The sequence below is a fragment of the Cricetulus griseus genome, chromosome 2 (genome assembly GCF_003668045.3).
Source record: "Cricetulus griseus strain 17A/GY chromosome 2, alternate assembly CriGri-PICRH-1.0, whole genome shotgun sequence".
Taxonomy (NCBI): domain Eukaryota; kingdom Metazoa; phylum Chordata; class Mammalia; order Rodentia; family Cricetidae; genus Cricetulus; species Cricetulus griseus.
The window spans coordinates 447,568,085-447,584,637 of NC_048595.1; the positions used below are offsets into that span (position 1 = coordinate 447,568,085).

The following is a 16,553-nucleotide window of genomic DNA, read 5'->3' on the forward strand; positions in this document are numbered from 1 at the left end:
TTCAGTGATTAGTTGTTGGTATCTGCTTCTACTTCCATCAGGTGCTGGATGAAGGCTCTAGGATGGCATATAAGTTAGTCATCAATCTCGTTATCAGGGAAGGGCATTTAAGGTAGCCTTTCCACGGTTGCTTAGATTGCTAGTTGGTTTCATCCTTGTAGATCTCCAGACATTTCCCTAGTGCCTGATTTCTTTTTAAACCCATATTGGCTCCCTCTCTGATGGTATCTCTTATTTTGCTCTCCTCTATTCTTCCCCTACACAACCTTCCTGCTCCCTTATGTCCTCCCCATCCCTTCTCTTCTCCCCTTCTCATTCTTCTAGCTCCCTCTCCCCTCCCCCGTGCTCCCAATTTGCTCAGGAGATCTTGTCCCTTTCCCCTTCTCTGGGAGACCATTTATGTCTCTCTTAGAGTCTTCCTTGTTGCCTAACTTCTCTGGTGGTGTGGATTGTAGGCTGGTAATCCTTTGCTCTATCTGTAAAATCCAAATATGAGTGAGTGTATAATTAATTGAAACCATAACATGAAAGTCATACAAAGAAAAGTTTTACTAAAAGAAATTAAGATTTTCAACCCAGAGATGTAACAGAAGAAGACAAGAAAACAGCTTATTGATTTTGCTTTTTGTTTTCTATATTTCTAATGTGCTTTGGGAATTCTTTTACACAAATGCCAGATGAGAAAGGTCCCTGATACTATGACTGCCTCCTGGGACAGAGTGCATGTGACTACATGTGCTGAGCAGATCTGAATGATCAAAGTACAGTGCAGTAAATGTCTACAAAGAACAGGAAAAGGGGGGGCTAAGCACAAGACTGAAAACAAAAATTTAGTGGTCAGTTGGTGAGATTTCAGGATTTTTGGTTCTAAAAGGATTGAAGAATTTGAGAAGTCCATATAATAACATGAGCTGAAAGTAATGGCCTTTCTTTTGTACAAGATAATTGATATTGAAGTCATGAACTGACCAAACTATGTATTATAAATTCTGAATAGAAATTAGCTAGGGTTTGTTCAATTGGAGCATAGAAGTATAAAGATGGAGCATGATGCATACAATACTTTTGGGAAAGAAGTAGTGAAAGAATTATAGAATTAGCAAATAAGACCCTCAAGATGAATTTCAAAACTCTCAGAAATATTAGACAGAGCATCAGTGACCCAAGCTCTAAATACTCGGCAAGGAATGAGAGGAAATGTCTCAAGGCTGAGCCAAACAGAATGCAATAAGGAGGTGCAATAGAAGTGTACTTTGCTGAGAAAAGTCTCAATGGGAGGTACTTGGGAGATAGAGGACAGAATGTGCCCTAAGTCATCCTAGGAAGAAGAAGAATGTTTACCTGCTAGAGGGAGGCTTGTTGGAAGGGAACAAGTTACCCACTGAAGCTACAAAACCACAGCACTTTCCAGAGCAAAGTAGACATTAGTCAGAAGATATATTAAAGGACTAGTGTTTGGATGAAAAACACTTTGTTTTTAGAGGGTAGTGAGAAAGTTTCATTGTGGGAGGGGTGGGTGGGAAATAAAATCAAATGATGAGATACACAAAGTCAGAAATGTATGGGCATGAAGATAAGAAATTACCTGAAAGTTTGGACCTCTTCTCTATGTTTGTTTGTTTTATTCTATTTTTAAATTTCATCTTCTCGTTATTATTGTTACTGTTATTATTATTATATGCCTGCTTGTTTTTTAATAATAGAGAGAAAGAAAGGTTGTGCATTTTAATGGGTCTGGAAGTGGGGACGATCTAGTAGGGGACAGAAGAGGGGAAACTACCCAGAGTGTATTATATGAAGAAAATAACAGTTTTAATTAAAAAATCATTTTAAAAAATAAGTATAGGCATGTCTACAAGAAATAAATGAGCAAATATTGGGTGATGGCCCCCTCAGTAGAGTGCTTTCCAGTTTAAATACCCAATACCTATGGGAAAGTGAATCTATAAACCTGGTTCCGGGCTTCGAAGGTGAGAAGGGTGGGTCCTGGATATAACTGGGCAGCCAGCCTAACAAAACCAATAAGCTCACGATTCAATGAGACACCTTGTCTCAAAAGTTAGAGCAGAGAGCAACTGAGGAAGATCTTCACTACCAACTTATAGATTGCACACACACCAAACTAAGTGAATACTATGTTTGTTAAAAACTATACAAAGTAAGGACAAATAGTTTAAGGATATTTCTGATAAAGGAAACCCTAAGTGCTCCTTCCTGTTTATAAAAATAATATTTATCCATCTTTGGGCCACCCAAAAGAAAATCATAATTTATTTGGAAGCATCCATTACATTTCACAAATCAATAAACGCTCCAATTCAAAAGAAAAACAAAACCTAGACCAATAACTTCTTTCTCCTACAATATCTCCCTCATGAGGATCCTCCAGGAGTTGCATTATGTTTTTATGACTTGCCATATCAGTTTCTTGTGTAGGATTTTATAACAAGTTTAATCCTAGCACTTAGGACACAGAGGCAGGCAAATCTCTGTGAGTTCGAGGCCAGCCTGGTCTACAAAGTGAGTTCCAGCACAGAGAAGCTACAGAGAAACCCTGTCCCAAGAAACAAAAATGAAATGTAAAAGAAATGAAAAGTCCATTTGTTAACTATAATATGCTGCCCTATCTGATGTACATTTTCTGTTTTGAAATAAAGTATGAAGTCTGACAGAAATGCATCATCATCCTTCAGCATCTAAGAGATTCCTTAATGCTCTGGATGAGATGAACTAGCTCCTCCACTAATGGTGAGAATGAGGCTTCTGTTGAACTATGAATTTGCTGACACAAGTCCTCAGCCATGCATTCTGATACTCTAGCTGTGTCAGCTAAGAAGAAAACCACCTGGAGGGACAAGATCAAAAAGAACAGTCCAAGGATGGTTTATGTATAAATAAATATGTTTTTAAAAAGTGAGCATTCTTAGAAGTGTAACGTGGGTTTCAAAGAGTCCCCCTGTCCAGATTATTAATATGAAGAAAAGGCACAGGTTTTTTTGTTTTGTTTTGTTCTAGTAAAGGCAGTGTTCTTTTTCTGTTTTGACAAAATTATTTTGCTGTTTCTGGTTCTTTCTCATCTGAAGTTAATGCTGATTTTGTACATCCTTCAATTTCATCCATATCAAACTTGTCTAACCACAGTCTTTGATTTTGTTAATTTTAATTTAGTGCTATTATCTCCATCAAAGATTCCACTGTTTCTATATAATTTCTGGCAGCAGTACTCTTTACTGAAAATGTTTAGTTTTCCATTTTTATGTATCAAATGCTATCATACATTGTGTGTGGCTATTGTGTGGAATCTTTTTATATTTGCTAAGAATTATGAAATAATTGTGCCTTATAGAAATATAAAATTTCATAGAATTCCATGAGATGAATGTTGCTAAACATGATTTCCTACAAAGGAAAGTGGTTCAATAGTGCTACTATGCTTAGCCTGTCAGTGAATATACATTTGTTGTATAGTGGCATGGTGAACATTTGCAGAGATATTTACATATTTTAACACTGTAAGGAGAAGAATTGGGCGCATGTATAAAGCAAAGACTTACAGTGATGTAGTCAACTTTTGAAGATGGAAAACTCTACATGGGAGTTGTTTACTTTTCTATTACATCTAATTTCTCCCATATTTTAAAAACTACATTAACATATAATGTTTAAGAAGACTGATATTTGTGAATGGCACACATCTTTATATACTAATGTTTGTTAACAATTTTGTTATGATACTAAATCATAAATATAGCTACAAATGTTGATATGTCTATGAATCAGTATTCCTATTTACTTCTCTCGTCCTTCACAAAAACCAGAAGACAGAGGGAAATCAATAAAGAGTATTTAGAACCTAGATATATAATGTTGTGCCAAGTAAAAGGTAGAAACTGAAAATAATGTAATTAGCAACTAAAAATGTTTATCCTGTAGCTGGAGAGATAATTATATTAGTGAGGTGCCAACCATGGAGGTCTGGTTTTGATCCCTAGCACCCATATAAAAGCCCCATCTTGGTGGTATGCTTATAGCCCCACTGCAGCAAAAACAGAAATGTGTGAATCCATGTGGCTCTTTGGGCCAGGTACCCTAACCTATTTGAGGGGTTCCAGCACTGTGAAAGACTGCTCCTGAGGAATGACATCAGAGATTGTCCTCTGATCACTACTCCATTCACATATTTTAAGACTGAATCGTTTTTCATTTTTAATTGTCAAATGCTATCATAGTTCTGCACACGTGTTTCATGGGTACATACATACACACATGCATCAAAACATGCATACACACAAAATAAAAAAAAGATAGAACCTCAGAAACATAGATAAATGGTAGGATAGTCAGTTGCTCTCGACAACAGAGCATGGGCTGGGAAAAAAATTAAGTTTGTTCTGGGTTGATATAGCAGTCCAGGAGACAGGAAATTTCATGTTAGTGCCACAACACATGTAATTAGAGTTTTTAAGAAGACTCAGTTCAGTTAAGCCATATTCCTCTCATTCATATGAGTTATCTATAGCTTAATTTTCTAAGATGTTTTGTGAAAGCCTTGTATATATGGTAATCTGATGCACAAAGAACTGGGGGCTAGGGATGTAGCTCAGCAGTAGAGCCCTTGATTCAACACCCCACTTAATAAAATTCGCATCTATATCCAAGGTGCTGTGGAGCAGACAGTGAAACAACAGGAAACTAGAGAGTGGGCATTTTGAATTTCAGCAGAAGTCACATTAGAGGGATAGAGGAATCACAGGACAGTACCGGGCAACCCTGGGGTGAAGATTGCGTGTTGAAGATGGTGTTCAAAATCTAGTGAGTTGGGAAACATAAACTAGGCTTTCTTTTCATGTTGTTAAAGCTAAAAATGCGAAGAAAAAAATAAAAACAAAACTTTAGAGAGCTGGAAGCAAACTCTTATCATATAAAATGAGAATGTTACAGGGGAGGAAGAAGTACCATAATTAAAAGCTACCTTTTCACTGTTTAAGAGTTTCCTAGTTGTGCAGCCTGCAAAGCAGGGCGAGAAATACTCAGTCTCATCTCTTCCACATACAGAAGCATAGTCAGTGGCTGCACAACCACAGTGCTTATTGCATGGAGCAGTGAGGTTTCCCAAGTTACCTGTCCTGCAAGGGTGAGAGTAAACACAGTTATTATACCATCATTTAAATTATTGATGCAGACACTAAGATATTCATGAGACCCACAAATATCTTTATTGAAATAATTTCTTTTTTTACAAATTTACTAAGGTATAAAAAACTATATAAATGCAGATTCAAAGCCTAGAGAGATGGCTTAGCTCTTAAGCACAATTCCTCCTCTTCCAGAGGACCAAAATCCCATTCCCAACATCCACACAGCAGCTCACAACCACCTGTAACTCCAGTTGCAGGGGATCTGATGCCCATTTATGGTCTCTGCAGGTACCAGGCAGGCAAGTGGTATGTATACATACATGCAGGTATACGCTCACACACTTAAATAAAAATAAATACATCTTTAAAATGTATCATTTGAATTTTTATTATGCTATAGCAAAATTATCACCACAATTATGCAAACAAAGAAACCCATCACCACCTACAATGCACTCCTCCCTGCCCCCACCCTCCGACACCCATACTTCAAAGATTTCCTTTACCCATTTGTAATCCCTCTACTTATTAGTACTATCTTCCTGTCGCTTTGTTAGGATTTTATAAAAAGCAATCACAAGAAGCTTATATTTTCCTTGCTTCATCTGTAAAAATAATCTTTATTTGCTTTTTATATGGGCATATGTTTTCATGATTATTGTGTATTAAAAGAATATTTAAGTGGTATATATTTTTTATAGTAACTATTTTAGAATTATTTTATGTATATGAGTATTTTGTTGGAATATATTTATGTGCACCATGTGAGTGTAGCTTTGCTTCTTCTACATTGGTCCACAAGGGTGGAGGGAGCAGAAGTGGGGAACAGGGTTTGGATAGATGTGGGTACCACAGCGACAGCCCTCCAGGAGGCAGATTTCAGTGAACCAGCTCAACTTCATTCGGACTATAAGGAATATATAGGATTGGGAAGCCTGGGGACAAACCCTAATTTGTATTAAGTGGTACAGTCATATCATAAGGTTTCTAGCACAAGTCTTAGTTATCACATGTTCAACAGAGAAGGCTTCCAACAGGAATCTATCTGTGCCAACAGTAAGCTAAAGATAAATCAGCTCTAAGCTTAGAGACAACTTTCAGGTAAGGTCAGTCCTCCCAGCCAAGGATATTCTCCAGATAAGGGCATATAAAGATCAGAAAGTCTCACTGGGGAGGAAAAGAGTCTCCATGCCATTGAGCTTTTGCAAAAAGCTGCCTGGCTGTGATAGAGTGCAACTGGACCAGCCAGCAAGGCCTTCCAACAGTTTAGCATTCATGAAAGCAAACATAAGTCATTGCATCTCTTGGGAATGGAGTTACTGACATTTATGAGCCTCTGTTTGACAGCTGGGGACCAAACCTAGGCCCTCTGCTGGGAAGACAAGTGCTCCTGAACAGGGAGCCACCTCTCTAGCTCCCTACATTCTCTGCTATTTTTTTTTTAACTCTTCAAGAAACAGTTTCCAAAAGAGGTCTATTGTCACACTTCTGCTAGCAGAATACAGAATTTTCAATTGTTCTCCATGTTTCTCTGTCACAGTATGGCTTCATTGACTAGCCATTCTGATTTTGGAACAGTAGTTTGTGATTTTTGATTCACAACTGTAATGACTAAAGAGAGAGAATTTATTTCTATATGAACATTTTTCATCTCTGTATACAATATTATTTGATGAAAGTTGGTTTCAAATTATTTGTCTCTATTTTCTTATTACCAATAGAAACACTATAAGTATTTTTATTTGATCAGAAACAAATCTTTTGTATATGCCATTTTTCTTTCTGTTTTTTTAATACTCCATGACCCATTGTTTGTTTGTTTGCTTGTTTTTTGTTTTTGTTTGTTTGTTCTTTTAAAAAAGGGTCCTTGAAAGCCAGGCATGGGCATGACTGTGCACACCTCAAATTTCAAGATTTTGAAGGTAGAGGCAGGTGGATCTCTGTAAATTTGAGACAAGCTTCATGTACAAAGTGAGTTCAAGGACAACCAGGTATTGTTACGATAAATCTTTCTGCCAAAATCCGCTGAGCCCCACTGCCACGTGTATGCTTTACGCCAGCCACCCGCCTGAGTTAAGGCCCAAATTAATACACAGAGAGATTTGTATTAGGTACATTGCTGCTTGGCCAATGACTAGGATTCTCATCTGTTAGCTCAGTCTCAATTATCATACATCTATATATTTTATAAGACTTATCTTATTGGATGCCTTATTGGTGTCCCTCCTTGCTGGTGGATCACATTGTGCCACTGGAGCAGGAGTGGAGGGGAAAAGGGCGACACTTCCTTTTTCTCCTTACTAAAATATTAGTCTCCTTGCTATGTTACTTCTGGCCTGGATCAGTACTTCTCTACTACATTTCCCAGCATCCTCTTTGACCCCTAGTCCTGTCTAACTTGCTGTCTTATTGGCCAAACAGAACTTTATTAAACAATCAATAAGATAAACATACACAAAAGTACTTCCTCCATCAAGGTATAGATAGTGAGCACTGTCTCAATAAACAAACACAACAATAGCAACAACAACAACAAAAGAATGGGAAAAGTCCTTTAAAGGGCAGGTTTTAATTTTTATGAAATCCATCTTGTAATTTCTTCCTAGGTTATGAGTTTTATGTTACATGAAAGAAAGTCTTCCCAAATTCAAGATCAAAAAATATTTTTCTTATATTCTTAGAATACTGTGTTTTACATTTACACTTATTGTTTATTTTGAATTCCTCTGTAAATTACAAGTGTGGACTCAATTCATGTTTTTATCTAATGGTCCCAACTGAACAGTATTTTTAAATCTTGAAATTTCTTTATATTTTATTTCTGAGTATGCGTGTATCTGTATAAGAATATGTCATGGGGGTGGGGAACCACAAACAATAGAAGAGACTGTCAGATCCCCTGGGGCTGGGATAACAGGCAGTTCTCAACCATGGCATGGTTGCTGGGAACCGAATTCAGGCTCTCTGGAAGAATGACAGATACTCTTATCTCCCATCTTTCCCTCTATCCCTGCTGATAGTATATATAATTTTTGTTCTTTAAATATTTTTTTGACTTTTGAGGTTATAATTTAACTACAGTATTTTTCCTCTTTCTTCATCCCTCTTAACTCTACCCACTCTCCTTCAGATTTATGGTTTCATTTTTCACTAGCTGAATGTTATGATATTCAGAGTCTACACAGTCCATAGAATGCTACCCATATGCGTTTTTCATTGTCAAAGACTTAGCCAATAGTCTTTTTGTAAATGACTCTAGAGTCTCTATTTCATTGCTTCTATACCCTGCCAAAGATCAGTCATTGAGATATAAGTGAATTTCTGTTTATAAAGTCTCTCCATTGTATTTCATTAATGTACCTTTATCACTCTCTCAATTAGCATAGTTCTACAATGTGTATTGGTAGCAAATAGGGTAGTAGTCTAATTTTATTATTTTTAATTTTTTTTGTTTTTCTAGGTCCTTGCATATCAATGGCAATATAAGATTTTATTGCCATTATCTAATTTTATTATTTTTAAAACCGTTTTGTTTTTCTAGGTTCTTGCATATCAATGGCAATGTAAGGTCTTCTTGCCATTATATACAAAGGACAGCAGGATAGAATTTTGTTGCCACTACACTGAATACATAGCAGAAATTTGAGAAGCAGAAATAGTTATAAAAATGAATCCTCCTATTCAAGAATGCAGGTAACTTTCCTTTAAAAATATCTTTATTTTCATTAATACATTGTAATTATCAGTGTGCATGATTCTTATCATTGATGATATTTTATTTACTACTTCTAATTGTTTTCATATAATACGTGAAAACTTCTATTCTTCTATAAGCACTGTTTTTGTTTGTTTCTAGCAAGCAAATAAACAGTTTTGTATATGTATTTATACATGTCTATATGCACGTATATATGTATTGGTCTTGCTAGAATAGAACTGCAAGCCAGGTAGTAATTATGCAAATGGACAATCAAAGACCTATAGCCCCAGCCAAAGAGAATCAGAGATTCTTGTTTGTTGAGAACATGTTGCACAATTATCCTAAAGTTAGCATTGTAACACTAAAAATAAAAGACCCAGAGCCTGATACTAGGGTTCAAGCTTCAATCTGAATATCAGAAAAGCAAAGTAGCCAGCCATTAGCTCTTACCTCTAGCTCAGGCTGAAAGGGCTGATCCACAATGAGCTCTTCACCACACTGCAAACTGCTGCCTCTCCTCAGTGTGTTTGGAGAACAATGAATGCCTCTCTGAGTCCTTGTCTTTGTCTTATCTACTTCCCTAATGGTGGGATTAAAGGTGTGAGCTCTAATTCTCTTTTAGATTTATTCATTCTTAGATCTGGGTGGTCTTGGACTCACAGACATCTGTCTATCTTTTAATCCTGAGTCCTAGGATTAAAGGTGTGTGCCACCACCTCTTACCTTCTGGCTACTGGGATTAAAAGTGTGTGCCTGGCTTGTATGGCTTGTGGTTGACTTTGCTTTCTGAATCCCCAGTCAAGCTTTAATAAATCAAAAACATTATCTCACCACACAGCATATTAGTTCTAGTGCTATTTTAAATTTTCTACAATCATATTGTCTTTAGATATACATAGTTTAATAATAATGGTTATTAAAAATGCCCTTCATTTTTCTTTAGTCAATTTAGCAAAGCTGCCAGTAAAATTTGAAAAGAAAATGTTAAAAATAAACAACATCGCACTTCTGAGCAGTTAGTGTTCCATCCATCTCCTTGTATTCTCTGCTTGTTTTAATGTACCATCACAGGTTAGGTGCCTTCAGCAATGCATTTATTTCTGGGGCTGTAAAATCAAGGACTAAGATGTTTGTTTTAGCTAGGGTTTTCTGTTTGTTTGTCTTTTCCTTTTGTTTTTGTTTTCCTTTTCCTTTTTTTCCCTGTTTTAATTAGAAAGAAAATTATTTTACATGTCAATCCCAGGTCCCTCTCCCTCCCCTCCTCTCCTCTCCTGCCCCCCACCCCACCCCCAGACTAATGTCCTACCTATCCCATACACTTTCTGCTCCCCAGGGAGGGTGAGGCCTTCCATAGGGGGTCTTCAAAGTCTGTCATATTCTTTGGGATAGGGCCTAGGCAACCCACTTGTGTCTAGGCTCAGGGAGTATCCCTCCATGTGGGATGGTCTCCTAAAGTCCATTCGTATGGTAGCAATAACTGCTGATCCACTACAAGAGGCCCCATAGAATTAAAGGTCTCCTCACTGGCACCCACATTTAGGGGGTCTAGATCAGTCCTAAGCTGGTTTCCCAGCTATCAGTCTGTGGACCAAGAGTTCTCCCTTGTTCAGGTCAGCTATTTCTGTGGGTTTTACCAGCCTGGTGTGGACCCCTTTGCTCATCAGTCCTCCTTCTCTGCATCTGGATTTCAGTTCAGTTCAAGGTTTAGCTGTGGGTGTCTGCTTCTATTTCCACCAGCTGCTGGATGACAGCTGATGGTGACATAAGAATTAGTCATCAATCTCATTATCAGGGGAGGGCATTTAGGTAGCCTCTCTTCTGTTGCTTTGATTGTTAGTTGGTGTCATCTTTGTAGCTCTCCAGACATTTCCCTAGTGCCTGATTTCTCTTTGAACTTATGTCTCCCACTATTATATTATCTCTTATCTTGCTCTCATTTGTTCTTCCCCCAACTCAATCTCCCTGCCCATCATGTCCTCCTCACCCCTCCTCTTCTCCCTTCTCATTCTCCTAGTTCCCTCTCCCCTCCCCCCATGCTCCCAATTTTCTCAGGAGATCTTGTCCCTTTTGGCAAGATTGCCAATTTTACTATGTTGATCCTACCTATCCAATAACATGGGAGATGTTTTCCTTTTTCAAGACAAGGTTTCCTGTGTAGTCTTGGCTGTCCCAGAACTGACTGTAGAGCAGACTGGCCTGGAATTCAGCCATCTGCCTGCTTCTGCCTCTCTAGTGTAGTGATTAAAGTCATGTACCACCTTACCAAGCTCGGTGAGGGTTTCTCTTGCTGGGATGAAACATCATGACCAATAGGAACTTAGGGACAAAAGGATATATTTATTTCAGTTTACAACTGTCAGGTCATATGTCATCCCTGTCAGCGCAGGAAAACAAGGCAAGAGTCTGAAGGACAGAGCCCACAGAGTGCTGCTGCTTTCTGCCTCGATGGGTTTGTTTATATTTTTATACACCCTAGGACCATTCCCCAGGGGTAGCATGATGTAAAGTGGTCTGGGCCCACCCATTTCAGTCATTAATTAATAAAATGCTCCTCAGGTTTCCTACAAGATGATTTTATGGAAGCATTTTCTTCACTGAGGCCTCCTCCTCTCAGCTGATGCTAACATGCTAAATTGATAAAACACTCACCAGAATAATGCCAGAGGAACAGATTGAGTATTTAGTGACTAACCTCTTACTATATCACAGAGGACCACTTTTCAATATGTCCTCACAAGGGGTAAAGTGTGGGAGCATTAGACGCTTGTAAGAAAACTAATGTGATTCATGAAGACGTCATCTTCACATTCTCAGCTAAGACTAATAACATCCCCAAAGGTCAAACTAATATTTTAACACAGGGGTTTAAGCCATCAAGATGTTAATAATGGGCCAGATTAAAAACGTTCACATCCAAAATTTTAAGTATAGAGTTAGCTGCAGTAACTCAGAATCTGTATTGAACTGAAGTACTAATCTTCAAATTCCACTTTTCTTACTTTATTTAATGTGCATTGTGTGTTTGAAATAAAAGCTTAATTGATTAGTATCCAATACACAAATTTAAAGTATATAATCACATTTCAGTATATTTATGTATATCTGAAATCATCTTGGTAGTCAATTAGATTCTTTTCTTATCTTCTTTTCTCCCTCATTTTCTCTCCATTTCACCCTTCCTTCTTTCCATCCTTCCTTCTCCTTTTCTTCTTTCTCTCTTCCTTCCTTTCATCTTACCTTCCTCCTCTCTCTTCTTTGCTCTGTGAGATGAATCCTTCTCCTACAGCCTAACCTGACCTAACTCACTATATAGTCAAGGCTGATCCCCAGCTCTTAGCAATCAATCCTTCTCAGGCAGTTTCTTATGTGCTGTAGAACATTTTTATCACCTCAACAAGTAATAGATGCTGAAGTTGATCAAGTCATTATTTTTGACTATCTAAAGAATTCTTCTTTTCATTTTTTAGTTTGTTTAACATGATACATCAATTAGTTTTTCTCTGTAAACTTATTTTCTTTTTGATTCTTGGTTGATTATAATTTATATACTCTTATAAATTCATGAATATGAATATGCAACAATGAGTTACCACTTTAAGAATTTACCATTTCTTTGTGTTTGAGAATACTCAAAGTTCTTTATGCCAGCTATTTTAAAAATATGTAAGAAATTACTAACCACAATTATCTTTTATGCTATACATTCGAAGTTATTTCTCATATACAAATGCCTTCTTGAACTATTTACCATCCTTTCTTCATCCACTTTTTATTCCACAAACTACTTCAGCCTGTGGGAGACACTATTTTACAATGCCCTTAATTGAACAGGGTTTTGTGATTTTATTTTTATTTGATTTATAAATTAATTTTTTAATTTAAATAAAAAACAGTATTATTTTACATACCAATCCTAGTTCTCTCTCCCTCCCATTTTCCCATTCCCCCCATCAACACCTCATCCCACTCCCATTCCCTCCTCAGGGAGAGTGAGGCCTCCCATGGGACATCACCAAAGTCTGTCATATCATTTGGGGCAGGACTGAGGCCTCCCCCTGTATCTAGGCTGAGAGAGTATCCCTCCATAGGGAATGAGCTCCAAAAACCTGTTTATGCACTAAGGTTAAATGTCCTTCACCTATAATGAGATTGATGACTATCTTAAATACCATCCTAAAGTATTCATCTAGTAGCTGATGGAAGCAGAAGCAAAGATTCACAGCTAGGCACTGAGCCAAACTCCTGGAGTCCAGTTGTAGAGCAGGAGGAGTGATGAGCAGTGGGGTCAAGACCATGCTGTGGAACCAGCGAGTGGAAGCTCACAGACTCCAGCCTGATAACTGGGGAACCTGTGTAAGACTGAACCAGGCTCCCTGAACATGGGTATCAGTTGGGGGGGGGGTTGTTGGGAAGACTATGGGACCGCTGGCAGTGGAACCAGTATTTATTTTAATTTTTAAAAATTTAATTTAGGGTGGACTGGAACTTATTATTAGTTATGATTTTCCTTGTAGTAATTTACTTCCTTAGTTAAATTTATTCTTAGGAATTTTAATGCACTTGCTTTTGGAACTACAGCTAATAAGGTTGCTTTGCTCATAATTAACTCATGATATTTTTACATATTGATGCAACATGACTTCATTTACTTCTTTCCTCCCAGCCCTTTGTGACCTTACAGTGTCTGCTCTGTAATTACAAACTTGAATTCCTTTGTTTTCCTGGCTTAGTTAAAACCTGGGCACTTATTTATTTATTTTCCAACATGTAATGTTGTATTCAACTAAGCTTTTGGGCTGTGGAGAAATGGCTTAGCAGTTGAGAGCACTTTCTGTTTTTTCTTCTAGAGATGCTAAGTCTAGTTCCTAGGACCTAGGCCAGTAGCTCACAAATGCCCGCAATTCCAGCTTAGGTGGATCTGACACCGTCTTCAGCATGTATCCCACAGGTACCTACACAGGTGTGCTAGACACAGGTAAGAATGCATACACAAAAATAACAATTTAATAAAAGATAAATGCTGCTTTCTTTTAAAATTCCATTTTACTTTACTTCTGGCACACCTTCTTTCTTCTTCTCTAATCATTTGTACCATTTCTACGTCCTTTGCTTTCAATGTTAGACAGCCTGTTTGCGCTCTTTTTGTATATGTGAAGCAGTTATTCATTGCTATCAGCTTGTACTGCTTTGCTTTTAAGTCATATGTTTCAGTGTTTTACATTTGTCTCAATGTTTTTTCCTCTTTTCATTTACTTGCTGATCCATCAATTGGCTTTTGGATATTTATCTATACATTAAGCTCACAGACTCCAGCCTGATAGCTGGGGAACCTGTGTAAGACTGAACCAGGCTCCCTGAACATGGGTATCAGTTGGGGGGGGTTGTTGGGAAGACTATGGGACCGCTATACATTGTTCACTGTTTGTCTTGTTAGCTTCTAACTTTATATTATTTTGTGGTCCAAATGGGCACATTAAACTAAATTGTTTTTTTATTTGTTTAAGATATGTTCAGATATGTTTTGACTCCTAATGTAAAATCTATCCTCAAGAATGTTCCCCTTTCTGATAAGAAAAATAGGTGTTAGGTGAGACATTCAGTAGAGTCTAAGAGGTCCATTTATTATGCAGTATGGTAGAAATCTGATGTTTCTTTGGTTTTACTGCCTGGGTTATTTGTGCTTGAGAAACATAGGACATTTAAAGCTCCACAATTATGGTATTATATTTTATCATTCTTTGTAAGAAGAATGCCATTTGCTTTATGTTGCTGTGTAACATGCAAGTAAACTGTGAGTGGAAATATATACAATGTTCCCAATGTTCCCAATGTCCCAGTAGCATCACCATTGCCTGTGAGCTTGCAAATTCTCAAAGTTGTCATATAAGGAATTTTAATGATGGGAGGCAATAGTCTATGTTTTGACTTCTGTTCTATGAAGTTGATATTAAATTGGAGAAACAATAGTTTTTTGAGAAAATATAGATATTTTAAGTATTCACAAAACAGACTATACCTAATGCTCATAGTCCAGCTTTCTTATACTGAGAACAAAAGTTCTTACCTCCCCTCATTTTCCTGTGCTCTTTAAGCTAGAAGAAAATATATTTATATACTTTTCAGTAAATTATATAAATTACGTTTTCCATATATATGTAATACATGTCATTTATTCATAAAAGTAAATAAACATATTTACAAACTTAAAAGAATTTTACCTTTTATAGTAAATTCTATCTTACTGTAAGGCAGAAATATAATTTCTATTTTTACCTAGCACTACAAGGTTTGTTGTACATATATAGATCTATTACATACTGGAGCATTACATAAAACTAGACGTGGTGCCTTAAATTCTAGTCTCATTTGGATAGTAAATTTCCTATATATTTAAAACATGCAACATTCTTCTCTGGTGGAAATGTCTACTTTACATGCATTATGTTTCTAAGTATTCATAGTATATTACTGAGGTATCTTATAAAGATTTGTAGTTAAGACAACACCACCGTACTTGTTTTGGTTCCACAATAAATTTTGATCTTTAACAGCTGAGTCCACCAGCTTGGTTTCATTGTTTTGTTTTTTAAGGGAGTGTATTCTCCACTCATGACCTTTTGTTGTTGCTGTTTTTATTTTTTTGGTCTGCTTATGCAAATAGGCTCTTTGAAGTATGTGTAATACTTTATTAAGGGAAAACGACATAATTCTGTTTAACTAAAATGTATTTTTTAAAGATTTTCTATGAATTATAAATAATTTTCAAATGAACTTGTAGACAAGTGATCTGTTTATGACATTCCATATTTAAATATATTATTGTCTACAATTCTGTGCTTATGCATTAATTTAAATGAGTAACATTTTATTTTATTCATAAATGATTTGTCCATCTTGAATATTTGAGCAATTTATTTGGGCCTCTTACTTGTTAATTTGCAAACAAATTAATTGAAATGATATGTTTTCCATTCGTTTCTTGCTAGAGTAAGGGAGTAGTTAAGTCTTAGTATTTTTGTGTTCAGCTCTCTGAATTTTTATTATGCAAATATTTTTCCATTCTGTAGTATAATCATTCCACCAGATTAACAAAAAGTTTTGAACAGAAAGGGCTTTTAATTTTTATGTTTTTATATGTTATCATTTATTTTTAAGTTACAGAGATATATTTTGTTGCTAGGTTTATAAATCCAAGTCCTTCCTCTAAGTCATTTGGACAGATTTGTAAGAGAAGTGAAGTTAAAGTCATGTTTTATAAGCCTGTGGATGGCTCCAGTAGCATGAATTGGAAATTGTTTTACTGTAGTCCAATGTAGCTCAAAGTCCATCAAAGTTCAAAGTCCATTGTTGTCTTTTATTATTTCGCTTGATTAATCCTATGGTTTTCAGTTGCATTTATGTTGCACAATATTTATTATTAACCCATGCCAAACCTGTTTCTTTTTTCATATTAAATTTAAAATGCCCATGTGCATGCTCAAATATACTTTAAATCTATTCTTTCATGTCCACAAGAATGCAGACAGGTAGGTCCAAGAACACAAGGTCAAATCACTTATATATATTTTAGTAAAATATATAGTATTTTAGTATAATATATATATTTAGTACCATACATACCTTAACATAATCTAGTTTTGATTCTAAATCAAATGCATAATAACTAAGCATATATCTTGAGATATGAACTATCAATATGTAAAGTAAAACTATGT

The 16,553-nt window shown here is 36.4% G+C and overlaps 1 protein-coding gene across 1 annotated transcript in view; it reads right to left on the reverse strand.

The window, feature by feature from the left end:
- LOC100772074 (solute carrier organic anion transporter family member 6A1-like) overlaps positions 1–16,553 on the reverse strand; it is a 113,695-nt gene that overhangs the window by 66,392 nt on the left and 30,750 nt on the right. Inside the window, exon 9 of the mRNA XM_027395993.1 lies at positions 4,973–5,126. Coding sequence (XP_027251794.1) covers positions 4,973–5,126 — 154 coding nt within the window. The remainder of the gene's footprint in view (positions 1–4,972; positions 5,127–16,553) is intronic.